The sequence below is a fragment of the Salvelinus namaycush genome, chromosome 27 (genome assembly GCF_016432855.1).
Source record: "Salvelinus namaycush isolate Seneca chromosome 27, SaNama_1.0, whole genome shotgun sequence".
NCBI classification, from domain to species: Eukaryota; Metazoa; Chordata; class Actinopteri; order Salmoniformes; family Salmonidae; genus Salvelinus; species Salvelinus namaycush.
Genome location: NC_052333.1, coordinates 7,892,056 through 7,920,032, shown reverse-complemented (window position 1 = coordinate 7,920,032; position 27,977 = coordinate 7,892,056). Strand labels below are relative to the sequence as shown.

At 47.3% G+C, this 27,977-nt stretch overlaps 1 protein-coding gene across 2 annotated transcripts; it reads right to left on the bottom strand.

The window, feature by feature from the left end:
- LOC120022795 (TBC1 domain family member 20-like) lies at positions 1–27,914 on the bottom strand. Of its 2 annotated transcripts, XM_038966793.1 has the most exons (8): positions 27,678–27,914; positions 26,815–27,000; positions 26,345–26,425; positions 25,016–25,202; positions 24,434–24,535; positions 14,815–14,956; positions 12,596–12,780; positions 1–456 (listed from the first exon to the last, which is right to left on the bottom strand). In XM_038966793.1, the coding sequence occupies exons 1-8, from the start codon at positions 27,751–27,753 to the stop codon at positions 168–170; spliced, it is 1,248 nt and encodes a 415-aa protein (XP_038822721.1). In that variant the 5' UTR covers positions 27,754–27,914; the 3' UTR covers positions 1–167. The 2 variants fall into 2 exon arrangements, with proteins under 2 accessions (XP_038822721.1, XP_038822722.1); XM_038966794.1 differs by lacking the exon at positions 24,434–24,535.
- Positions 27,915–27,977: the final 63 nt, after the last annotated feature.

Genomic DNA, 27,977 nt, shown 5'->3' with positions numbered 1-27,977 from the left:
TGATGGTCTACATATGTGTGAGTGACACAACCTGTTCGGCACTAGCTCCTCCCTCCCTCCTTCCCTAGCATAACATTCCCCCTACTCCTTAAGCGGAGGAGTTTCCCCTCTCCCTCACGCCTACCTCCCTCCCCTCTGCTCCCTAACAGCAGGCTGCAGTACATCCATCAGAAGAGCTGCATGAAGAAGTCAGGAGCCCAGTCCAGGGCGGTCTGGGCCACAGCCAGAGCGGCCGCCCCCAAGGTGGCTGAGATGCCCCACACGGCCATCTTGACGAGCTGGTTGGCAGCCTGGTTGGCAGCCTGGTTGGGCTGCATGTCCCCGGACAGGACCAGCTGGGAGTCTGGGCCTCCGAGGCCTCGGGCCCGGCCCTGGAGGAGCTGCCGACGTAGGACCGAGTCAGGCCGCTGCTGCTGAGTGGCCGTCTGGAAAGCCTTGAAACAGTTGATGGTGATGCTGGAGACAGACAGAAGTAGAAACTGTCTGAGGGAAACACTTTCTCATAACAGTTATTCATCTCTGCCGAGTTAGTTAAGGCTTACAAGAATACTGAAACGGTAGACAAATATATGTCAATAAGAAAGACAAAGGGAAAGAGACAGGTGAAAAAAAGTAAACACCATATGGGAGGGAGGGAGGGAGGGAGAGAGGGAGAGAGAGAGAGAGAGAGGAGGGAGAGAGGGAACAGTGCCCTATGGCCTTAACAAAGACACTTCATATGGCTACAGCTTTTTCTCAATTACATTAGCAACACAACACCAGAAGCACCAGCTAGTGCTGATGGGTAAGACCACAGCAACACACATTTTTTTATTTTTCTCAACAGTTCGGAGAAAAACATCATTAAAAAATCATAAAATATTCACTTCCATTTCATTATCATCCCTCTGGAAGTAATAGTAAACATGGCGCTGCAATACCAAATGCAAATGCCCTTTTTCCTGATTATGAACCTTGCAACAAAAAAAAACAAAAAAAACGGGACCGTTAATGGCAGAAAAGCGCCTCTGGGAAAATGGTACCCTGAGTGTTCGTGCCTGGGCTGAGGGGCTCAATGTATAAGTCTTTCGCTCTCCTTTTTTAAAGAGGGCTTTTAGAGTGCCCCTCTCTCCCATCTCTCTCTCTCATTAGTATAATTTGCTACTGCTCCCAGGCTGAAAATAGCTGACAGGTAACAGCAGAGCAATTAACTTTTAAACTTCTACTTTAAACAGCTTAACACCCCAGAGGGCCAGGTTGTTCTGATGAACCTCCTGTAGTGTACATACTGTAGTGGTACACCGGTGACTCCTATCACTTACTCCTCTCCTACGGCATCCCAAATGACACCCTATTCCCTATATAGTGCACCACTATTGACCAGAGCTCTATGTGCCCTGGTCAAAAGTAGTGCACTAAATAGGGAAACAGGTGTCATTTGGAATACACCCTCTGTGTGACAGTGACAGTGTACTGTGCAGTCGGTGGCTGGCTTAGCCCATGTTCTCTCCTCTCATTTCTCCTCCTGTTGAAAGGGACTAGGACCTCGTCAATGACCGTGACACTGAGTCTTTGAATACAGCTGATAGGATAGTGAGCTGATGACTGTGATCAAAGCAGCTCATTCTAAAGGGAGTTGGGGGAAATATTATGTCAGGTAGAGGTGGCTTTGCTGGTGTCTTAACTTAGAAATGAAGTATGTTGTCATTTCAGGGATATAGGGCCATTTCAAAATGAATTTGGCTATTGGCCTTGTGAGCCTTCCATCCTGTGCAAATCTGTCATTCTCTGTGACCGTGGCACACTGTAGCCAGTGTTCCTGTGCCGCAATAGTTGTGTATTCATGTTTTAATTCATGGTTAGCATTACTACACCAGCGATGCGTCCCAAATGGCACCCTATTCCCTAGGCCGAAGTAAAGTAGGGACACAACAGAGGTCAGACGGGTGAGTCGGCATGCAGTTGTCCTCGTGACCCAGAAGAAGCAGAGGATGTTCAGTGTGGTTGAGTCGTCACCGACAGGCCCTGTTCTGTTTGTCGTGGTGCCACCGGGAGCTGCTCTCTCAGCCGTGCAGTGTGACGCAACACTACCCCCCTGCTCGCGCTATCCCTCTTTACTTTTGAGTCCCTCTCTACCTCTTTCCTTTGCCCTCCCCCCTATACACAGAATAAGTGGGTCACTAGTTCTAACACTTTACCTCACACGTCATGTCATTCACCACTCTACTACTGAGCAAGGGGAGGAGACACAAGGTCATACGTTACTCTACATTGGGTCAAAGTTAAACACAGACATGACCTTCCTTAACGGAGCTAATGCCAAGTCTCGAATAGGAGACCCCCACAGCCCACTCTCAGTCTGCCGAGCTCTCCTGGGTCGTATTCATTAGACACTAAAACGGAAGAAAACGGACTGACTGACTGACTGCCTGACCTTACTACAGGAAGGAAGCAACCAGAAACCAGCCATCCAGAGAGCGTGGCACTGGCAGTGTCACTACATTGCCTGTCAAGCAGACATTTGTATCCGGCTGTCACTCAAGGTCTCTTGTCAGCAATGTCATTTACCCCCGGAGAGGAATGACTGCAGCGCTGGTGGAAGGATACGGACCGAGGGATGACTGCAGCGCTGGTGGAAGGATACGGACCGAGGGATGACTACAGCGCTGGTGGAAGGATAGGGACCGAGGGATGACTGCAGCGCTGGTGGAAGGATACGGACCGAGGGATGACTGCAGCGCTGGTGGAAGGATACGGACCGAGGGATGACTGCAGCGCTGGTGGAAGGATACGGACCGAGGGATGACTGCAGCGCTGGTGGAAGGATACGGACCGAGGGATGACTGCAGCGCTGGTGGAAGGATACGGACCGAGGGATGACGGCAGCGCTGGTGGAAGGATACGGACCGAGGGTTGACTGCAGCGCTGGTGGAAGGATACGGACCGAGGGATGACTGCAGCGCTGGTGGAAGGATACGGACCGAGGGATGACTGCAGCGCTGGTGGAAGGATACGGACCGAGGGATGACTGCAGCGCTGGTGGAAGGATACGGACCGAGGGATGACTGCAGCGCTGGTGGAAGGATACGGACCGAGGGATGACTGCAGCGCTGGTGGAAGGATACGGACCGAGGGATGACTGCAGCGCTGGTGGAAGGATACGGACCGAGGGATGACTGCAGCGCTGGTGGAAGGATACGGACCGAGGGATGACTGCAGCGCTGGTGGAAGGATACGGACCGAGGGATGACTGCAGCGCTGGTGGAAGGATATGGGCTACGGAGAGGGAAAGTGAGGGAGGGAGGTAGGGGGTATGTAGATGACACTGTCACCTGTGAATTGGTATGGTAAACACTCACAACCACACACACAAAAAAAATCAGCGCCAAGCATCATATCACACAACGTCATGACCTTCAAGATGTTAACACACAGACTTGTTTACAATCATACGTTGCCTTTGCGTATGAAACCCAGATTTTTAGACTGAGTATGAGAGAGAGGAAGGAAAAAAGAATGCTGAGGCAACTGTTCGCTTTTCGTTGGAGGGAGCTCTGTCAGAGTTGATTGTGCACAAGGTCTAACTGGCTAATCCGTTTCCAACGCCTCTGTGCTTCCCAGCATGCTCGCTGTCGCTGCGCAGGAACCACTGCCGTGCCAGCCCCCACTCCATCCCCCCCCCAACCCCCCACCGCCTGGCTCAGAGATGTGCTGGGGGTGATATCACTGTCCCCCAGTGCAGCCTCAGTGGAGGCCAAGCCGGCTACATCAAAGTCCTGCTGGGCCAGCCGCTTCTCACAGTAAATCCAGAAGGCCGGGAGGGGAGGCCCCTCAACCAAACAGCCAACCAAGTGCTGCTGGAGGAGCTGATGCACTGGGTGGGGTACAGCTGGCAGCTTCTGCAGGAAAGAAGTGGTAGGCTAAATTCTGTTGATTTGATTGTGATAAATCACAATGTTTCTTGTGAACGCTACATCACCACATCCTCCCCACTGCAGCCCATTCTAACCACATCCTCCCCATTGCAGCACATTCTAACCACATCCTCCCCATTGTAGCCCATTCTAACCACATCCTCCCCATTGCAGCACATTCTAACCACATCCTCCCCATTGCAGCACATTCTAACCACATCCTCCCCATTGCAGCACATTCTAACCACATCCTCCCCATTGCAGCACATTCTAACCACATCCTCCCCATTGCAGCACATTCTAACCACATCCTCCCTATTGCAGGCCATTCTAAACACAACCTCCCTATTGTAGCCCATTCTAACCACATCCTCCCCATTGCAGCCCATTCTAACCACATCCTCCCCATTGCAGCCCATTCTAACCACATCCTCCCCATCGCAGCCCATTCTAACCACATCCTCCCCATCGCAGCACATTCTAACCACATCCTCCCCATTGCAGCACATTCTAAACACATCCTCCCTATTGCAGGCCATTCTAAACACATCCTCCCTATTGTAGCCCATTCTAACCACATCCTCCCCATCGCAGCCCATTCTAACCACATCCTCCCCATCGCAGCCCATTCTAACCACATCCTCCCCACTGCAGCCCATTCTAACCACATCCTCCCCACTGCAGCCCATTCTAACCACATCCTCCCCATCGCAGCCCATTCTAACCACATCCTCCCCATTGCAGCACATTCTAACCACATCCTCCCCATTGCAGCACATTCTAACCACATCCTCCCTATTGCAGGCCATTCTAAACACATCCTCCCTATTGTAGCCCATTCTAACCACATCCTCCCCATTGCAGCCCATTCTAACCACATCCTCCCCATCGCAGCCCATTCTAACCACATCCTCCCCACTGCAGCCCATTCTAACCACATCCTCCCCATCGCAGCCCATTCTAACCACATCCTCCCCACTGCAGCCCATTCTAACCACATCCTCCCCACTGCAGCCCATTCTAACCACATCCTCCCCACTGCAGCCCATTCTAACCACATCCTCCCCACTGCAGCCCATTCTAACCACATCCTCCCCACTGCAGCCCATTCTAACCACATCCTCCCCACTGCAGCCCATTCTAACTACATCCTCCCCATTGCAGCCCATTCTAACTACATCCTCCCCATTGCAACCCATTCTAACCACATCCTCCCCACTGCAGCCCATTCTAACCACATCCTCCCCACTGCAGCCCATTCTAACCACATCCTCCCCACTGCAGCCCATTCTAACCACATCCTCCCCACTGCAGCCCATTCTAACCACATCCTCCCCATTGCAGCCAATTCCAACCACATCCTCCCTATTGCAGCCCATTCTAACCACATCCGCCCCATTGAAACCACATCCTCCCCATTGAAACCACATCCTCCCCATTGAAACCACATCCTCCCCATTGCAGCCCATTCTAACCACATCCACCCCATTGCAGCCCATTCTAACCACATCCACCCCATTGCAACCCATTCTAACCACATCCTCCCCATTGCAGCCCATTCTAACCTCATCCTCCCCATTGCAGCCCATTCTAACCACATCCTCCCCGTTGTAGCCCATTCTAACCACATCCTCCCCACTGCAGCCCATTCTAACCACATCCTCCCCATTGCAGCCAATTCCAACCACATCCTCCCTATTGCAGCCCATTCTAACCACATCCGCCCCATTGAAACCACATCCTCCCCATTGAAACCACATCCTCCCCATTGAAACCACATCCTCCCCATTGCAGCCCATTCTAACCACATCCACCCCATTGCAGCCCATTCTAACCACATCCACCCCATTGCAGCCCATTCTAACCACACCCTCCCATTGCAGCCCATTCTAACCACATCCTCCCCATCATAGCCCATTCCAACCACATCCTCCCAATTGCAACCCATTCTAACCACATCCTCCCCATTGCAACCACATCCTCCCCATTGCAGCCCATTCTAACCACATCAACCCCATTGAAACCACATCCTCCCCATTGAAACCACATCCTCCCCATTGCAACCACATCCTCCCCATTGTAGCCCATTCTAACCACATCCACCAAATTGCAGCCCATTCTAACCACATCCACCCCATTGCAGCCCATTCTAACCACAACCTCCCCATTGCAGCCCATTCTAACCACATCCTCCCCATTGCAGCCCATTCTAACCACATCCTCCCCATTGCAGCCCATTCTAACCACATCCTCCCCATTGCAGCCCATTCTAACCACATCCTCCCCATTGCAGCCCATTCTAACCACATCCGCCCCATTGCAGCCCATTCTAACCACATCCGCCCCATTGCAGCCCATTCTAACCACATCCTCCCCATTGCAGCCCATTCTAACCACATCCGCCCCATTGCAGCCCATTCTAACCACATCCTCCCTATTGCAGCCCATTCTAACCACATCCTCCCCCCTGCAGCCCATTCTAACCACATCCTCCCCATTGTAGCCCATTCTAACCACATCCTCCCCATTGCAGCCCATTCTAACCACATCCCCGCCATTGAAACCACATCCTCCCCATTGAAACCACATCCTCCCCATTGCAGCCCATTCTAACCACACCCTCCCATTGCAGCCCATTCTAACCACATCCTCCCCATCATAGCCCATTCCAACCACATCCTCCCAATTGCAACCCATTCTAACCACATCCTCCCCATTGCAACCACATCCTCCCCATTGCAGCCCATTCTAACCACATCAACCCCATTGAAACCACATCCTCCCCATTGAAACCACATCCTCCCCATTGCAACCACATCCTCCCCATTGTAGCCCATTCTAACCACATCCACCAAATTGCAGCCCATTCTAACCACATCCACCCCATTGCAGCCCATTCTAACCACAACCTCCCCATTGCAGCCCATTCTAACCACATCCTCCCCATTGCAGCCCATTCTAACCACATCCTCCCCATTGCAGCCCATTCTAACCACATCCTCCCCATTGCAGCCCATTCTAACCACATCCTCCCCATTGCAGCCCATTCTAACCACATCCGCCCCATTGCAGCCCATTCTAACCACATCCGCCCCATTGCAGCCCATTCTAACCACATCCGCCCCATTGCAGCCCATTCTAACCACATCCTCCCTATTGCAGCCCATTCTAACCACATCCTCCCCCCTGCAGCCCATTCTAACCACATCCTCCCCATTGTAGCCCATTCTAACCACATCCTCCCCATTGCAGCCCATTCTAACCACATCCCCGCCATTGAAACCACATCCTCCCCATTGAAACCACATCCTCCCCATTGCAGCCCATTCTAACCATATCCTCCCCATTGTAGCCCATTCTAACCACATCCTCCCCATTGCAACCACATCCTCCCCATTGCAGCCCATTCTAAACACATCCTCCCCATTGCAGCCCATTCTAACCACATCCACCCCATTGCAGCCCATTCTAACCACATCCTCCCCATTGCAGCCCATTCTAACCACATCCTCCCCATTGCAGCCCATTCTAACCACATCCTCCCCATTGCAGCCCATTCCAACCACATCCTCCCCATTGCAACCCATTCTAACCACATCCTCCCCATTGCAACCACATCCTCCCCATTGCAGCCCATTCTAACCACATCCTCCCCATTGCAGCCCATTCCAACCACATCCTCCCCATTGCAACCCATTCTAACCACATCCTCCCCATTGAAACCACATCCTCCCCATTGAAACCACATCCTCCCCATTGTAGCCCATTCTAACCACATCCTCCCCATTGTAGCCCATTCTAACCACATCCTCCCCATTGCAACCACATCCTCACCATTGTAGCCCATTCTAACCACAACCCCCCTATTGTAGCCCATTCTAACCACATCCTCTCCATTGCAGCCCATTCTAACCACATCCTCCCCATTGCAGCCCATTCTAACAACATCCTCCCCATTGCAGCCCATTCTAACCACATCCTCCCCATTGCAGCCCATTCTAACCACATCCTCCCCATTGCAGCCCATTCCAACCACATCCTCCCCATTGCAACCCATTCTAACCACATCCTCCCCATTGAAACCACATCCTCCCCATTGAAACCACATCCTCCCCATTGTAGCCCATTCTAACCACATCCTCCCCATTGTAGCCAGTTCTAACCACATCCTCCCCATTGCAACCACATCCTCACCATTGTAGCCCATTCTAACCACAACCCCCCTATTGTAGCCCATTCTAACCACATCCTCCCCATTGCAGCCCATTCTAACCACATCCTCCCCATTGAAACCACATCCTCCCCATTGAAACCACATCCTCCCCATTGTAGCCCATTCTAACCACATCCTCCCCATTGTAGCCAGTTCTAACCACATCCTCCCCATTGCAACCACATCCTCACCATTGTAGCCCATTCTAACCACAACCCCCCTATTGTAGCCCATTCTAACCACATCCTCCCCATTGCAGCCCATTCTAACCACATCCTCCCCATTGCAGCACATTCTAACCACATCCTCCCCATTGCAGCCCATTCTAACCACATCCGCCCCATTGCAGCCCATTCTAACCACATCATCCCCATTGCAGCCCATTCTAACCACATCATCCCCATTGCAGCCCATTCTAACCACATCCTCCCCATTGAAACCACATCCTCCCCATTGCAGCCAATTCTAACCACATCCTCCCCATTGCAGCCCTTTCTAACCACATCCACCCCATTGCAGCCCATTCTAACCACATCCTCCCCATTGCAGCCCATTCTAACCACATCCTCCCCATTGCAGCCCATTCTAACCACATCCACCCCATTGCAACCCATTCTAACCACATCCTCCCCATTGCAGCCCATTCTAACCACATCCTCCCCATCATAGCCCATTCCAACCACATCCTCCCCATTGCAACCACATCCTCCCCATTGCAACCACATCCTCCCCATTGCAACCACATCCTCCCCATTGCAACCACATCCTCCCCATTGCATCCCATTCTAACCACATCCTCCCCATTGAAACCACATCCTCCCCATTGAAACCACATCCTCCCCATTGAAACCACATCCTCCCCATTGTAGCCCATTCTAACCACATCCTCCCCATTGCAACCACATCCTTCCCATTGTAGCCCATTCTAACCACATCCTCCCCATTGAAACCACATCCTCCCCATTGAAACCACATCCTCCCCATTGCAACCACATCCTCCCCATTGCAGCCAATTCTAACCACATCCTCCCCATTGCAGCCCATTCTAACCACAACCTCCCCATTGTAGCCCATTCTAACCACATCCTCCCCATTGTAGCCCATTCTAACCACATCCTCCCCATTGCAGCCCATTCTAACCACATCCTCCCCATTGAAACCACATCCTCCCCATTGAAACCACATCCTCCCCATTGTAGCCCATTCTAACCATATCCTTCCCATTGTAGTCCATTCTAACCACATCCACCCCATTGCAGCCCATTCTAACCACATCCACCCCATTGTAGCCCATTCTAACCACATCCTCCCCATTGTAGCCCATTCTAACCACATCCTCCCCATTGCAGCCCATTCTAACCACATCCTCCCCATTGCAGCCAATTCTAACCACATCCTCCCCATTGCAGCCAATTCTAACCACATCCTCACCATTGCAGCCCATTCTAACCACATCCACCCCATTGCAACCCATTCTAACCACATCCTCCCCATTGTAGCCCATTCTAACCATATCCTTCCCATTGTAGCCCATTCTAACCACATCCGCCCCATTGCAGCACATTCTAACCACATCCACCCCATTGCAGCCCATTCTAACCACATCCTCCCCATTGCAGCCAATTCTAACCACATCCTCCCCATTGTAGCCCATTCTAACCACATCCTCCCCATTGCAGCCAATTCTAACCACATCCTCCCCATTGCAGCCAATTCTAACCACATCCTCACCATTGCAGCCCATTCTAACCACATCCACCCCATTGCAACCCATTCTAACCACATCCACCCCATTGCAACCCATTCTAACCACATCCTCCCCATTGCAGCCCATTCTAACCACATCCTCCCCATCATAGCCCATTCCAACCACATCCTCCCCATTGCAACCACATCCTCCCCATTGCAACCACATCCTCCCCATTGCAACCACATCCTCCCCATTGCAACCACATCCTCCCCATTGCAACCACATCCTCCCCATTGCAGCCCATTCTAACCACATCCTCCCCATTGAAACCACATCCTCCCCATTGAAACCACATCCTCCCCATTGAAACCACATCCTCCCCATTGCAACCACATCCTTCCCATTGTAGTCCATTCTAACCACATCCACCCCATTGCAGCCCATTCTAACCACATCCTCCCCATTGCAGCCCATTCTAACCACATCCTCCCCACTGCAGGCAATTCTAACCACATCCTCCCCATTGCAGCCAATTCTAACCACATCCTCCCCATTGCAGCCAATTCTAACCACATCCTCACCATTGTAGCCCATTCTAACCACATCCTCCCCATTGCAGCCAATTCTAACCACATCCTCCCCATTGCAGCCAATTCTAACCACATCCTCACCATTGTAGCCCATTCTAACCACATCCTCCCCATTGCAGCCAATTCTAACCACATCCTCCCCATTGCAGCCCATTCTAACCACATCCGCCCCATTGCAGCCCATTCTAAAGTCAGTCAGACAAATAGAGCCAGAAACCATGGGTTGGAGTGCGGTGAAAGCTACTAATTTCATCTCCGCCCCAAGAACAATATTGGGGCATGTACCACACGACCCACCCTTCCCAAATTACCCACTCCCCCTCTCCTCACCTCCCCCTCTGATGGAGATGGGGGTTTTGCATGCTAAATAAGACAGCCCCATAATTACCTAGGGACTAGGCTTATTTATTGGATAGCTGGCATCTGCACAAGCCCCCGCCCCCCCTTCTCTCTCTGTGGTGTGACGAGTGTGACGTTGAAAAGAGAAGAGAATACATCCCAAACCCAGACGACTAACCCTCCCATCCTTCTCCACAACCTTTTCTGACAAGAGACAGGTTTTTCTGCTTCTCTCGCTGCCTGTCAGATCTAAAGTGAACCAGATTTCTGTCACTGGATCCAAAACACTGTTTAGAAGACATTTCTGTCCACCAGGGAGACATGAATAGAGGGAGAACAACATTGCTCTTGCGGGCATGGTAAAGGTATTCATTACCTCCCGCTGGTGTTGATAGCATCATAAAAGTGAGACTAGCAACCTACCTGTGGGGGGAAAAAGGAGAAACGCGCAGGGATCTACAGGCTCAATCTCACAGACTGACACATAGCGTTTGTATACAAAGGACTGGGATGTAGACAGGCAGGACTGAACGTCAGCCACATCACAATAGACACCAAGGAGGAAGAGGATCAGCTCCAGCATCACGAGGAGAATAGTCTGTGGTGTGGGCTGGGGGACTTTGTGCTCAACAACCCCACCTGCTGGACATGTGGAAAAACCACAGAGAGCTCTACTCTACTCGCAGTCTGAACAAAGTTAGATCTACTGCGAATAGTACACAGGGGACTATCTCCCCTCACGTTCCCTATGTTTCAGGCCAGTTCAGACTAAAACCTGATTGTTGGATATGTGAATATTGTAAGTCTAGAGTGTGGTACGTTCAGCCCAACACACTATTGGGAGCACACTGCCTGCCCTCCAGGACACCTACAACACCAAGTGTCAAAGGAAGGCCAAGAAGATCATCAAGGACCTCAGCCACGGCCTGTTCTCCCATCCCTCAGCCACGGGCCTGTTCTCCCATCCCTCAGCCACGGGCCTGTTCTCCCATCCCTCAGCCACGGGCCTGTTCTCCCATCCCTCAGCCACGGGCCTGTTCTCCCATCCCTCAGCCACGGGCCTGTTCGGCCATCCCCCGGCCTGTTCTCCCATCCCTCAGCCACGGGCCTGTTCTCCCATCCCTCAGCCACGGGCCTGTTCTCCCATCCCTCAGCCACGGGCCTGTTCTCCCATCCCTCAGCCACGGGCCTGTTCTCCCATCCCTCAGCCACGGGCCTGTTCTCCCATCCCTCAGCCACGGGCCTGTTCTCCCATCCCTCAGCCACGGCCTGTTCTCCCATCCCTCAGCCACGGGCCTGTTCTCCCATCCCTCAGCCACGGCCTGTTCTCCCATCCCTCAGCCACGGCCTGTTCTCCCATCCCTCAGCCACGGCCTGTTCTCCCATCCCTCAGCCACGGCCTGTTCTCCCATCCCTCAGCCACGGCCTGATCCCCCTGTCCCCCCCTCCTGCCCCCCGGACTTCCTTTTTAGGCTTTGAGGTCCAGATCTGAATTTAAGGGGTCTAGAGGATCCACGCCAGGCCTGAACAGTAAAACCCCATCCCTTGCAGCAGACAGACATCCAAGAGTCTGCAGGCTGGATGGAATCCCCTGCTGGGTCTACACTGCAGTTCATTTTTCACCATCTACAAGCTCAATCTGACTGTGCTACATTTGTTTCCAAGTAATGTCTCCTCCGTTACCAAGTGACTGGCAGGATCCACATTTCCATTCATTCCTAAGCCAGATGTAGCAAGAGCCTCTGCTCTGTTCTTTAGATCATAGATCCTGACAACAGTAGTCATAACACTGGACTACTAGTTGGTTGAAGCAGTCTCCTCCCCTCCCAAAGGTCCTGTAAGTTATAGAGAGAGACCCTGACACACTCACCTCTTGCGGGACTGCAGAGCAGCACGCTTGGCCAGCAGGGAGGGCGGGTAGCGGGTAAAGAGGCAGTGGGCCTGGGTGATGAGCTCCTCGTAGGGCAGGTCCTGGGGTATTTTAGACAGGAGTTGGTGCACCATGGCCATGTCACACTCGGTTTGCTTCACCTCCTTCTCCCTGTGCAGGACGATCTACAAAGGAGACAGAATATTAGCATGCCCAATTAATTCGTTTCAAATCGACATTCATAGTAGATCAACGTCTACCATGTACATCAGACTGTGTTCTGATCCGGGAGATGTGCGGTGAGTAACGATTTTGGGTTTTGGCCGGGCACATAGTCAAAGGGTTAAGCCCCCCCCCCCCCCCCCCCGTGCCTAGTAACCTGAGCGGCAGGACGAACTACTGTGCCTAGTAGCCCGAGCGGCAGGACGAACTACTGTGCCTAGTAGCCCGAGAGGCAGGACGAACTACTGTGCCTAGTAAGCCGAGAGGCAGGACGAACTACTGTGCCTAGTAAGCCGAGAGGCAGGACGAACTACTGTGCCTAGTAAGCCGAGAGGCAGGACGAACTACTGTGCCTAGTAAGCCGAGAGGCAGGACGAACTACTGTGCCTAGTAAGCCGAGAGGCAGGACGAACTACTGTGCCTAGTAAGCCGAGAGGCAGGACGAACTACTGTGCCTAGTAACCCGAGAGGCAGGACGAACTACTGTGCCTAGTAACCCGAGAGGCAGGACGAACTACTGTGCCTAGTAACCCGAGAGGCAGGACGAACTACTGTGCCTAGTAACCCGAGAGGCAGGACGAACTACTGTGCCTAGTAACCCGAGAGGCAGGACGAACTACTGTGCCTAGTAACCCGAGAGGCAGGACAAACTACTGTGCCTAGTAACCCGAGAGGCAGGACGAACTACTGTGCCTAGTAACCCGAGAGGCAGGACAAACTACTGTGCCTAGCAGCCTGAGAGGCAGGACGAACAACATTTCCTGACTGCTTTGTATCCCGACTTCAAAAGGCCTAAGGCCCCCTTTGCTTTGCATGCGGCTCCAATATCTAGCAGGGGATAGGCTTATGGAAGGAGAAGAAAGGGGCCATTTAAAGCAATCTAGCACAAACACAGCTAGTCCTCCACACCAAACCTCTGGTGAGTTCATTACAGTTGTTTAATTAACTGGTCTAGCTACAACAAAGTGCCCTGGATTCCTGTGCTTGCTTGTGTGTGTGTGTGTGTGTGTGTGTGTGTGTGTGTGTGTGTGTGTGTGTGTGTGTGTGTGTGTGTGTGTGTGTAAAAAGATAAATCCTTGCCTTTTCTTTTTGAAAACGTGTTGTTTGCTTTTGCTGCTGACAAGTAGTCAAAAAACTCAATTTACAAAGCGCAGAGCGAGAAAGACACATTTGAAGTTTGGCGAGATATCACTTCCCCAATACCATCTAATTCCCCAATGACCACTGTCCTATACACTGACAAGACAAAACATTAAGAACACCTGCTCTTTCCATGACAGACTCACCAGGTGAATTCAGGTGAAAGATATTATCCCTTACTGATGTCACTTGTTAAATCCACTTCAAATCAGTGTAGATGAAGGGGAGGAGACATGTTAAAGAAGGATTTTTAAGCCTGGAGATAATTGAGACATGGATTGTGTATGTGTGCCATTCGGAGGGTGAATGGGCAAGACAAAATAATGAAGTGCCTTTGAACGGGATATGGTAGTAGGTTCCAGGCACACCGGTTGGAGTGTGTCAAGAACTGCAAAGCTGTTGGGTTTTTCCACACACAACAGTTTCCCATGTGTATCAAGAACGGTCCACCATCCAAACGACATCCAGCCAACTTGACAACTGTGGGAAGCATTGAGTCAACATGGGCAAGCTTCCCTGTGAAACTCTTTCGACACCTTGTAGAGCCCATGCCCTGACGAATTGAGGCTGTTCAGAGGGCAAAAGTGGGTGCAACTCAATGTTTTGTACACTCAGTGTAAATAAGAGTGCATCTCCGAATTCACCTCAGATAGTAATTTGGGCATGGTACAGTCACTTACAGAAAATACACACTGCCACAAAAATATGTTCAGCAGACAACTTGGAAGCACACAGGTGCAGGTACAGAGTAAGGCAGAAGAAACTTGTTCATTCCAAAAATAAACAATAACATATCTATTCTATAGTATTCTATTACTATAAAACAGAGAGGTCACAGTTCAAATGGTGGTTCTTACCACGGCAGCGAAGTAGATGGCCATCAGGGGGTGTGAAGCCAGGAAGAAGTCATAGAGCCTGAGAACGTGACGGAACTCAGACAGGACGTGGCCGTACCATGTGATGAGCCAGCTCAGAGCAAAGATGGTGCCCACCTCGGCCCTGCAGCAAAACACATGAAGTCGAGGCAGTTATAATTTTTTTGATTATGTGATAGGCTAGAGGTACGCTATATATACACACACAAACATACGTGGACACCCATTCAAATTAGTCGATTTGGCTATTTCAGCCACACCCATTGCTGACCGGTGTATAAAATCGAGCACCCAGTCATGCAATCTCCATAGACAAACATTGGCAGTAGAATGGCCTTACTGCAGAGCTCAGTGACTTTCAACGTAGCACCATCATAGGATGCCACCTTTCCAACAAGTCAGTTCGTCAAATTTCTGCCCTGCTAGAGCTACCCTGGTCAATTGTAAGGGCTGAAGTGGAACCGTCTAACCGAGTGCTGAAGCGCGTAGCACGTAAAAAACGTCTGTCCTCGGTTGCAACACTCACTACCGAGTTCAAAACTGCCTCTGGAAGCAACGTCAGCACAAGAACTGTTCGTCGGGAGCTTCATGGAAAGGATTTCCATGGCCGAGCAGCCACACACAAGCCTAAGATAACCATGTGCAATGCCAAGCGTCGGCTGGAGTGATGTAAAGCTCGCCGCCATTGGACTCTGGAGCAGTGGAAACGCGTTCTCTGGAGTGATGAATCATACTTCATCATCTGGCAGTCCGACGGACAAATCTGGGTTTGGCGGATGCCAGGAGAACGCTACCTGCCCCAATGCATAGTGCCAAATGTAAAGTTTGGTGGAGGAGGAATAATGATCTGGGGCTGTTTTTCATGGTTCGGGCTAGGCCCCTTAGTTCTAGTGAAGGGAAATCTTAACTCTACAACATACAATGACATTCTAGACAATTCTGTGCTTCCAACATTGTGGCAACAGTTTGGGGAAGGCCCTTTCCTGTTTCAGCATGACATTGCCCCTGTGCACAAAGCGAGGTCCATACAGAAATGGCTTGTCGAGATCAGTGTAGAAGAACTTCACTGGCCAGCAGAGCCCTGACCTCAACCCCATCCCTGCAGCAATGTCCCAATATCTAGTGGAAAACCTTCCCAGAAGAGTGGAGGCTGTTATAGCAGCAAAAGGAGGGTCCAACTCCATATTAATGCCCATGATTTTGGAATTAGATGTTTGACGAGCAGGTGTCCACATACTTTTTTGGTCATGTAGTGTGGTCATGTAGTGTAGTTAAAGGTAGAGGAAAGATGGAGGAGAGAGTGTGCTGAAATAGCAGTGGGCCGGATTCCAACCCATGCTGAAGTGATATTTTCCGGAGACAGCGGCTTCGAACGCCAGACCAACCTAGGCCATGTGAACAAGTCAAGTGAATTCAAAGTACATGGTCACAGAGTCTCAATACACTTTACAAGAGGGAATAAAGAGCAACATCGCTCAACCTCTCATTATGAAAAGCAACAGCAACATCAACAGCTAATTTGTACACTGGCTAATTAAAAAACACCAGTTGAAGTCTCACTAGCTGATGTAACAGGAGGTTGGGGATGATGGGTTTGTGGTAATGGCTGTAGCGGAATTACTGGAATGGTATCGAATACTTTCCATGTGTTTGATGCCATTCCATATGTTCTGTTCCAGCATTATTATGAGTTGTCCTTCCCTCAGCAGCCTCCACTGGTTGACAGCCCAGCACTTATCCTGTATTTGCCTCCAAAGTGGGGATGGATGTCTTAGTGAAATGTGTAAATTAAACAAAGGCTACGTCCCACAGGTCTATGGTCAAAAGTAGCACTATATAGGAAATGGTTTCCATGGAAATAGGGTGCCATTTGAGACGCACCCACAAGTTATGCCGATGCCAGCTTCTGTGAGTAAGGATGGTCACACACTGATGATGTAATTATAGACTACAGAGAGCCCAGTCCTAAAGGCAAGGCATTAGGCATGGTTCACTACAGAAGCCCTTTGGACTGCAGTTCTTAATGCAGCTCTATTTTAGGAGCCAAAAATGGCTCTTGGGTGATTGCACGCCAGCGGGAGCTGAAAAATATTTTGGTATCTCAGATTGTTCTGGCAATTCTCACATAGGAACTTCATGCTTTTTACATTTTAATGTCTTAAAATGAACAAATTCAAAAAGGGTAGATATATTTGTAATGTTGAATAAATGTGTGATATGTTTTATTTCAGAATCTAGACATACTCCATATTGTATAGCACACTATAAGGAGGATAATGACAGCAAGATGTTGTCTATATCATGTACGGTTCACAGATCATAGGGTCTTACATGACAAATCTAAAAAAAGGGCTTAAAATGTCTGCTTTTTCTCAGAAATGGTTGGTGATACAAAATGTAAAAAGCATTTCAAAACGTCCTTCCTCTCAATGAAGTTTATTATGTGAAAATTGCCAGAACAATCGGAGATACCCAAAAAACATTCTGCTAGCGTGGAACGATCTGAGTTGTTATTTCTGGGCTTGGCAGGAGAACAACTCATTGTAGTCTTGAGTGTCGCTCATTTAAATCCCCTGTGTCTAACATCCATAAGCAGTCCTATTGCCAACTGAACATTTAGGACGGAAACCACAACAGCAACAATCATTGCGTTGTCAAATGTCTTGCCTCTATAAACCTTTCATTTTGTTAAAATTAAGTAACGCCTACTTATAAAAACTAGGCTAAAGAACTGTTCTAGCATCAAATACTTCTTCAGGTAGCCTTAAAAGCAGTGGCAGCAGGGCCAGACAGAGCACACCAAACCTGTGGGCTTCGGTCTCAAATAGTACCCTATTTTCTAGGTAGGGCACTAGCCTACCATACTTTTGACCAGGACCCTGGTCAAAAGTAGTACACTATATAGGGAGATAGGGTGCAATCTGGGATGCAGCCTTCTGCTCGTGGCCCTACGCTAGGCTACAGTGACCAGAACAGAAACAACAGGTTAGAAACCTCCCTCCCGCCATCCCGTGTCCCAAGATGCACCCTTATTCAATATTTATCACTAGATCCTCCTATTCTCTACATTTTACATGGAGCCACTATCAAAAATAACTTTATTTTCTATCAGGGCCTGGGGACACTCTGCACGCAACAGAGAAGGAGGGAGGGAGGGAGTGAGTGAGTGAAAAACTCAACACTAGAGGTTTATGTGATACAGGTTACCCCATAAAATTCCAACGCAACACCCACTACACAAATAAGACGAGGACAATATCAAGTACTGTGGTAGTGTGTGTAAGTACACCACACACTGTGGTTTTAAAGAGGGTTACAGGCACACTTTGACTAGCATTCAAATAAAACACAGCTTCAGGTTTTGAGTCAAAACATTGATCCTTATCTGCCGCGTTACATTTCCTCTGAGCTGGATGAAAAACATGTCTAGCGTGCGAAAACAAAAGTCCTCAACCATAGCGACTTGCCAGCACAACAATCATACTGACGTTGAAAAAACCTTAAGATGGTTGACAATCAAGACGTGACATTGACAGAACACAGTGACATCACAGTGGAAGGCAGTGGAATCCTTTGACTTGCTGACAGCTAGCTGTGGAGACAGGAAACCAGGGCCCGTTCTTAAGTCAGTCTTTCCAATTAAATCCCACCGTGCTATACGTTCTTGTCAGACCATCAATTATACAAACATATCAAATAAATAAGAAATCCAGTCTTTTCTCATTCTCTAGCCTTCTGTTCTGTTGTCTCATAATAACTACACACACTGATGGCAAGGCAGGTAGAGACATATTGATTTTACTCGATCCTATTGATTACTTCTATTTCTCTCAGTTTGACTCGATTGTAATTAATATCCTGGCTGCGACAACCTGCCTTTCCAAGACAAAAATGTACACTCTACTGCCCCCATCAGGAGAGAAGAGTGGGAAGCATGGCCGGGATTCATAAAGCATCTCAGAGTAGGAGTGTTGATCTAGGATCGGTTTTGCTTTTTGGATAATAATGAATACAATTACATGGACATGGGAGAACTGATCCTAGACCAGTATTCTACTTTGAGAGCCTTCATGAATATGGACGCCGATCATTAGGTCGCAACTGCAAATATAAAAAAACATTTTGCTGATAGAAAATATATTTTCACAAGGCAAAACATCTGAGAGTTTGTTCTTTAACACATAATAAAACAAAATACATTCCACTGGTATCAACTGAAAAAAACGTCAAAACTTTAGCTCATGAATCCGAGTTTGAAGTTGGGGAAAACTGGTAGAATTACTTCAAAGTGAACATGTATTCCTTGCAGCCTTGCCTCACTTGTCATCTACCATTCAAACCTGCTATCTGATCTTTTCTCAAAATCTGGGAAACTGGATTTCCAATTTCCCTAAAGGACACAAGTAAACACATACACACATTTTTAAAATAAATAAATAAAAATATATATCCAGTCAAAAGTTTTAGACCACCTACTCATTCAAGGGTTTTTCTTCATTTTTACATTGTAGAATAATAGTGAAGACATCAAAACTATGAAATATCACATATGGAATCATGTAGTAACAAAAAAAAAGTGTTAAACAAATCAAAATATATTTTATATTTGAGATTCTTCAAATAGCCACCCTTTGCCTTGATGACAGCTTTGCACACTCTTGGCATTCTCTCAACCAGCTTCACCTGGAATACTTTTCCAACAGTCTTGAAGGAGTTCCCATATATGCTGAGCACTTGTTGGCTGCTTTTCCTTCACTCTGCGGTCCGACTCATTCCAAACTATCTCAATTTAGTTGAGGTAAGGGGGATCGTGGAGGCCAGGTCATCTGATGCAGCACTCCATCACTCTCCTTCTTGGTAAAATAGCCCTTACACAGCCTGGAGGTGTGTTGGGTCATTGTCCTGTTGAAAAATAAATGATAGTCCCACTAAGCCCAAACCAGATGGGATGACGTATCGCTGCAGAATGCTGTGGTAGCCATGCTGGTTAAGTGTACCTTGAATTCTAAATAAATCACAGACAGTGTCACCAGCAAAGCACCCCCACACCATAACACCTTCTCCTCCATGCTTTACAGTGGGAAATACACGTGGAGATCATCCGTTCACCCACACCGCGTCTCAGAAAAGACATGGCAAAAATCTCCAATTTGGACTCTTTAGAGCAAAGGACAAATTTCCACTGGTCTAATGTCCAATGCTTGTGTTCAAGCCCAAACAAGTCTTTTCTTCTTATTGGTGTCCTTTAGTAGTGGTTTCTTTGCAGCAATTCAACCATGAAGGCCTGATTCACAGTCTCCTCTGAACAGTTGATGTTGAGATGTGTCTTATTTGAACTCTGTGAAGCATTTATTTGGGCTACAATTTCTGAGGCTGGTAACTAATGAACTTATCCTCTGCAGCAGAGGTAACTCTGGGTCTTCCTTTCCTGTGGTGGTCCTCATTAGAGCCAGTTTCATCATTGGGCTTGATGGTTTTTGCGACTACACTTAAAGAAACTTTCAAAGTTCTTGAACTGTTGCGTATTGACTGACCTTCATGTCTTAAAGTTATGATGGACTGTCATTTCTCTTTGCTTATTTGAGCTGTTCTTGACATAATATGGACTTGGTATTTGACCAAATAGGGCTATCGTCTGTAATTGTGAAATTCCACAAATTAACTTTTAACAAGGCACACCTGTTAATTGAAATGCATTCCAGGTGACTATCTCATGAAGCTGGTTGAGAAAACGCCAAGAGTGTGCAAGGCTGTCATCCAGGCAAAGGCTGGCTATTTGAAGAATCTCAAATATAAAATATATTTTGATTTGTTTAACACTTTTTGGGTTACTACATGATTCCATGTGTTATTTCATAGTTTTGATGTCTTTACTATTATTCTACAATGTAGAAAATAGTAAAAATAAAGAAAAACCCTTGAATGAGTAGGTGTTCTAAAACGTTTGACCGGTAGTGTATATACAGTGGGGAGAACAAGTATTGGATACACTGCCGATTTTGCAGGTTTTCCTACTTACAAAGCATGTAGAGGTCTGTAATTTTTATCATAGGTACACTTCAACTGTGAGAGAAGGAATCTAAAACAAAAATCCAGAAAATCACATTGTATGATTTTTAAGTAATTAATAAGTAATTAATTTGCATTTTATTGCATGACATAAGTATTTGATACATCAGAAAAGCAGAACTTAATATTTGGTACAGAAACCTTTGTTTGCAATTACAGAGATCATACGTTTCCTGTAGTTCTTGACCAGGTTTGCACACACTGCAGCAGGGATTTTGGCCCACTCCTCCATACAGACCTTCTCCAGATCCTTCAGGTTTCGGGGCTGTCGCTGGGCAATACAGACTTTCAGCTCCCTCCAAAGATTATCTATTGGGTTCAGGTCTGGAGACTGGCTAGGCCACTCCAGGACCTTGAGATGCTTCTTACGGAGCCACTCCTTAGTTGCCCTGGCTGTGTGTTTCGGGTCGTTGTCATGCTGGAAGACCCAGCCACGACCCATCTTCAATGCTCTTACTGAGGGAAGGAGGTTGTTGGCCAAGATCTCACGATACATGGCCCCATCCATCTTCCCCTCAATACGGTGCAGTCGTCCTGTCCCCTTTGCAGAAAAGCATCCCCAAAGAATGATGTTTCCACCTCCATGCTTCACGGTTGGGATGGTGTTCTTGGGGTTGTACTCATCCTTCTTCTTCCTCCAAACACAGCGAGTGGAGTTTAGACCAAAAAGCTCTATTTTTTTTTTTTGACCTTCTCCCATTCCTCCTCTGGATCATCCAGATGGTCATTGGCAAACTTCAGACGGGCCTGGACATGCGCTGGCTTGAGCAGGGGGACCTTGCTTGCGCTGCAGGATTTTAATCCATGACGGCGTACTGTGTTACTAATGGTTTTCTTTGAGACTGTGGTCCCAACTCTCTTCAGGTCATTGACCAGGTCCTGCCGTGTAGTTCTGGGCTGATCCCTCACCTTCCTCATGATCATTGATGCCCCACAAGGTGAGATCTTGCATGGAGCCCCAGACCGAGGGTGATTGACCGTCATCTTGAACTTCTTCCATTTTCTAATAATTGCCCCAACAGTTGTTGCCTTCTCACCAAGCTGCTTGCCTATTGTCCTGTAGCCCATCCCAGCCTTGTGCAGGTCTACAATTTTATCCCTGATGTCCTTACACAGCTCTCTGGTCTTGGCCATTGTGGAGAGGTTGGAGTCTGTTTGATTGAGTGTGTGGACAGGTGTCTTTTATACAGGTAACGAGTTCAAACAGGTGCAGTTAATACAGGTAATGAGTGGAGAACAGGAGGGCTTCTTAAAGAAAAACTAACAGGTCTGTGAGAGCCGGAATTCTTACTGGTTGGTAGGTGATCAAATACATATGTCATCCAATAAAATGCAAATTAATTACTTAAAAATCATACAATGTGATTTTCAGGATTTTTTTGATTCCGTCTCTCACAGTTGAAGTGTACCTATGATAAAAAATGACAGACCTCTACATGCTTTATAAGTAGGAAAACCTGCAAAATCGGCAGTGTATCAAATACTTGTTCTCCCCACTGTATATATATATTTTTTACTGTCACATACACCAGATAGGTTTCACCCAACCTCTGATGTGTGGATATTTATTTATATTTATTTATTTAACTAGGCAAGTCAGTTACAGTGGGGCAAAAAAGTATTTAGTCAGCCACCAATTGTGCAAGTTCTCCCACTTAAAAAGATGAGAGAGGCCTGTAATTTTCATCATAGGTACACTTCAACTATGACAGACAAAATGAGAAAAAAAATCCAGAAAATCACATTGTAGGATTTTTAATGAATTTATTTGCAAATTATGGTGGAAAATAAGTATTTGGTCAATAACAAAAGTTTATCTCAATACTTTGTTATATACCCTTTGTTGGCAATGACAGAGGTCAAATGTTTTCTGTAAGTCTTCACAAGGTTTTCACACACTGTTGCTGGTATTTTGGTCCATTCCTCCATGCAGATCTCCTCTAGAGCAGTGATGTTTTGGGGCTGTTGCTGGGCAACACAGACTTTCAACTCCCTCCAAAGATTTTCTATGGGGTTGAGATCTGGAGACTGGCTAGGCCACTCCAGGACCTTGAAATGCTTCTTACGAAGCCACTCCTTCGTTGCCCCGGCGGTGTGTTTGGGATCATTGTCATGCTGAAAGACCCAGCCACATTTCATCTTCAATGCCCTTGCTGATGGAAGGAGGTTTTCACTCAAAATCTCACGATACATGGCCCCATCCATTCTTTCCTTTACACGGATCAGTCGTCCTGGTCCCTTTGCAGAAAAACAGCCCCAAAGCATGATGTTTCCACCCCCATGCTTCACAGTAGGTATGGTGTTCTTTGGATGCAACTCAGCATTCTTTGTTCTCCAAACACGACGAGTTGAGTTTTTACCAAAAAGTTATATTTTGGTTTCATCTGACCATATGACATTCTCCCAATCTTCTTCTGGATCATCCAAATGCTCTCTAGCAAACTTCAGACGGGCCTGGACATGTAATGGCTTAAGCAGGGGGACACGTCTGGCACTGCAGGATTTGAGTCCCTGGCGGCGTAGTGTGTTACTGATGGTAGGCTTTGTTACTTTGGTCCCAGCTCTCTGCAGGTCATTCACTAGGTCCCCCCGTGTGGTTCTGGGATTTTTGCTCACCGTTCTTGTGATCATTTTGACCCCACGGGGTGAGATCTTGCGTGGAGCCCCAGATCGAGGGAGATTATCAGTGGTCTTGTATGTCTTCCATTTCCTAATAATTGCTCCCACAGTTGATTTCTTCAAACCAAGCTGCTTACCTATTGCAGATTCAGTCTTCCCAGCCTGGTGCAGGTCTACAATTTTGTTTCTGGTGTCCTTTGACAGCTCTTTGGTTTTGGCCATAGTGAAGTTTGGAGTGTGACTGTTTGAGGTTGTGGACAGGTGTCTTTTATACTGATAACAAGTTCAAACAGGTGCCATTAATACAGGTAACGAGTGGATGACAGAGGAGCCTCTTAAAGAAGAAGTTACAGGTCTGTGAGAGCCAGAAATGTTGCTTGTTTGTAGGTGACCAAATACTTATTTTCCACCATAATTAGCAAATAAATTCATTAAAAATCCTACAATGTGATTTTCTGGATTTTTTTTCTAATTTTGTCTGTCATAGTTGAAGTGTACCTATGATGAAAATTACAGGCCTCTCTCATCTTTTTAAGTGGGAGAACTTGCACAATTGGTGGCTGACTAAATACTTTTTTGCCCCACTGTATGTACAAACTCTTATTAACAATGACGGCCTACCAAAAGGCAAAAGGCCTTCTGCGGGGACGGGAGGTGGGATTAAAAATACAATTAAAATTAAAAATAAATTAAATATAAATACAGGACAAAACACACATCACGACGAGAGAGACAACACTACATAAAGAGAGACCTAAGACAACAACAAGCAAGGCGATAACTCATGACCTGAACCACCTACTGAGATGTGCCTTTTGTTTAGTAAATCAGATGATACTATGAGGTGCTAGGGAGGCTGGATTGGGTCTTCAACTCTGTAACAAATCCACACCAAAAAAAAACTAAGAATTACCTCAGCATAAATTCATGTAGCTGTGGATCAACTTGCTCCAGTATTGGCATTAGGTAGTTCAGTATGTGCTTGGTGCTGTCCATGGTAGGATCCATGAAATCCCTGCAGGAGCATGTGGCCATGATGGACACAGAGAAGGGAAGCCATCTTTGTTGTGTTAAAATGTTAAAACAAGGGGTATGATACGAGAACAGGGTCGCAATATTATTTGAAATCTTTCAAATACTTGTCAAATTAAAATTAAATAATGTTGCATGCGTCGTAAAACAACAGACTAACAGTAAAAATCTGTGTTTGATTGAGCTTGCCTGGCACAATGAAACCAATGGAATAGTCCGAAAATTGCCACGCCCACCCATCTGGCACTACAGTCAGGCTCAAGCAAAATCTCACAGTAGTTGAAAGATTTCAAATACTATTTCAACTCAGGCCTGGGCCGTTATTTATTCATAAAGTGTCTCATAGTAAGTGTCCTAATATAGGATCAGATTTACCTATAATAATGAATAACATTATACTGTATATGGGCAGGGGAGGACCTGATCCTAGATCAGTAACAACAGCAATAATCCTCATATCTACCTGAGGTGGTGATTGGAAAGGGTCTCCACCATGGCAATGGCCATGCGCTCTCCAACCACCAGTAGGAAGGTGACCACGATGTCATGGTAACCTTGGTAGTAGTGTAACGCAGGGTTCTTCTGTAGGACAACCAGGATGATGTCGATCAGCTGTTCCTGTAGTACCTGCCTCTCGTCCACACGCATGCCTGGGGAGAGGGAAAGAAAACATGGCTGTATCTCAATACCGACTGAGGAGAAGAAGAAAACGTGGCTGTATCTCAATACTGACAGGGGAGAGGGGGAAGAAAACGTGGCTGTATCTCAATACTGACTGGGGAGAAGAAGAAAACGTGGCTGTATCTCAATACTGACTGGGGAGAAGAAGAAAACGTGGCTGTATCTCAATACTGACTGGGGAGAGGGGAAGAAAACGTGGCTGTATCTCAATACTGACTGGGGAGAGGGGAAGAAAACGTGGCTGTATCTCAATACTGACTGGGGAGAGGGGAAGAAAACGTGGCTGTATCTCAATACTGACAGGGGAGAGGGGAAGAAAACGTGGCTGTATCTCAATACTGACTGGGGAGAGGGGAAGAAAACGTGGCTGTATCTCAATACTGACTGGGGAGAGGGGAAGAAAACGTGGCTGTATCTCAATACTGACTGGGGAGAAGAAGAAAACATGGCTGTATCTCAATACTGAGGGGGGGAGGGGAAGAAAACATGGCTGTATCTCAATACTGACTGGGGAGAGGGGAAGAAAACATGGCTGTATCTCAATACTTCAGAAAAAAAGAAAAAAAAGAGGTAGCAGCAAACTCTATCACACTGATTGAATCCATATATTAACAACCAACGTCTAGGCAGCAAACTGCAATCACTAGAGCTTCAGATACTTGTCTCAACCTCAGTGTCTCCATACCTGTCAACAGTTTGCTTTCATCATTTAATTAACTTCAAGAACACTAGACACTGATACAAGCAGCCCATCTCTGGTAGACACAAGGACTGGATTGAAGTCTGTTTACATCATATTGGTTTTAGTTTTATTAATCAAGTATCCTTCAATCAGTGGTCATGATGAAGAAAAGGAAATAAGAAAATGCTTATGGAAGCCACTGAACAACAATATTGAGATGCCCCGCCCCGCCCCCCCCCAGTAAGGCCCTAAGTTAACTGACAAAGGGAGGAGACCATGAAGTATCAGCTGACCCCTGATCAGATCAAATGCACATACAGTGAGTGAGTAACTTCCATTCTATTTAATTCAATGGCAGCGAGTAAGTTGCCTCTACTCTAATGTATTACATTCTATTGTATTCTATGTCAGCCACAGTGAGTGAGTTACCTCTTGGGAAACGTTTCATGGACCTCCTGACATCAAGGAGCACCTGGTTGAAGTCCTTGTGGTTCTCTCGGATATCCTTGGCTGGAATCAAAACACAACTGCTTGGTGTCCACCCCCCTCCCAACCCTTGGTTTCAGTTGAACATACAATATTCATCAGTGCTACTGCCAAAGGCCTTGAATGTTGCCTGTGGGCTATTTACGTTCCTTTGTTGCACAGTTTTGAGGACTAAGGATGAGTCAACGTTGATAGAAGCCACCTGAAGTTAATAGTAGGCTACATTCATTTAACATACATCAACGGACTATAGACAGCTAGATGCATGCTGACACAATGCAATGTACAACTTGGCTCACATGGCTGTAGACTACTAAGGCGTCATAGGGATAGTTTCTACAGCCATGTCTCAGGGCAATGGCCAACTGCAATAATGGGCATCCATATTCCTCACATGCAAACATCTCACTCACTTGGTTTAGCAGGCAAGTTGTACACATTGACGCTGAGCAGCTTGGGCCAGACTTTCCTCCTGATCTCGTCTGTTAGAAGGCCTCCCTCGCTGACGGCCGCACTCCGCAGGGTCTCAATGTCCACAGGGTCACAGTTCAGGGCCTGGTGGATCACCACCAGCTTCAGCTTTTTCCACGACTCGTGCTCTGTTTGACAACAGAAAATATGAATTGAGATCATACATGTAATTCAGATAGCAATACGGTCTTGACTGTGGTCACGGTTTGCTTGGATGATAACCCCAGTATTTCTTGAGTACCACTGCAAGCAACGGCTCTCGTCTATGCTGGTATGTTGAAATCACTTTTTGTTAATCAACTCCTTCGACATAATGCTATTTAATTTCAATATGGAAGTTAAAAGTGCTTGCTTTTCACACTTAATACTATGTTACTAATATGAAATGCAGTGCATATAGTTAGCAATAGTATCCCACCAATCGATTGTAATCTTGCTTTGTTTCAACTGCATGGGCAACTTTACTGACAGTAACTACTTTCACTTATGCAGATCGACATGTTTTGATAAAGAATGAGTGATTATGAATTCTAGAATGTGCATTTGTATTGCCATTAAGAATTATGGTTCATATGGACCAATCCCATCCAGGCTCTGCTCTGGGTCAATCGATGGTCACGGTGCTTTGTTGTTCCACGTAGCATGTCTGGCAGCTGGCCAGCCGAGAGTGGACTCATACAGAGCTAGTTACATGAGAAGTTATGAATCTATTCAAGTATCAACTGTACAACTATTCTCACCATGTACTATATGGGTAGATTATCTGCAATTTGGTAATGATTTAGTACTGATTGCTTAAGTTTACCTCCATGTTGCTGTGCATTTCCATTCCCATTCACCCGGGCTCCTGTACCTTGCTGGTGTTTCCTTCCCTTTTTCATATCCTGTTCAAATTAATAGAGCATAAACAGTACATATGTTGTGCTATCGGCACTTGCAGAAATAAATCCACCTTTAAAATAGTTTATCTAACGACAGAAAACAACAATTAAAACGAATTCAGAGCATGAGCTGTCATTTGTCAAACAGCTGTTCCTGTCCATCGGCACTTGTCCCAGGAAATCAACCGAAGAATTTTTTTTGAGGAGGGATTTATATTTTTATG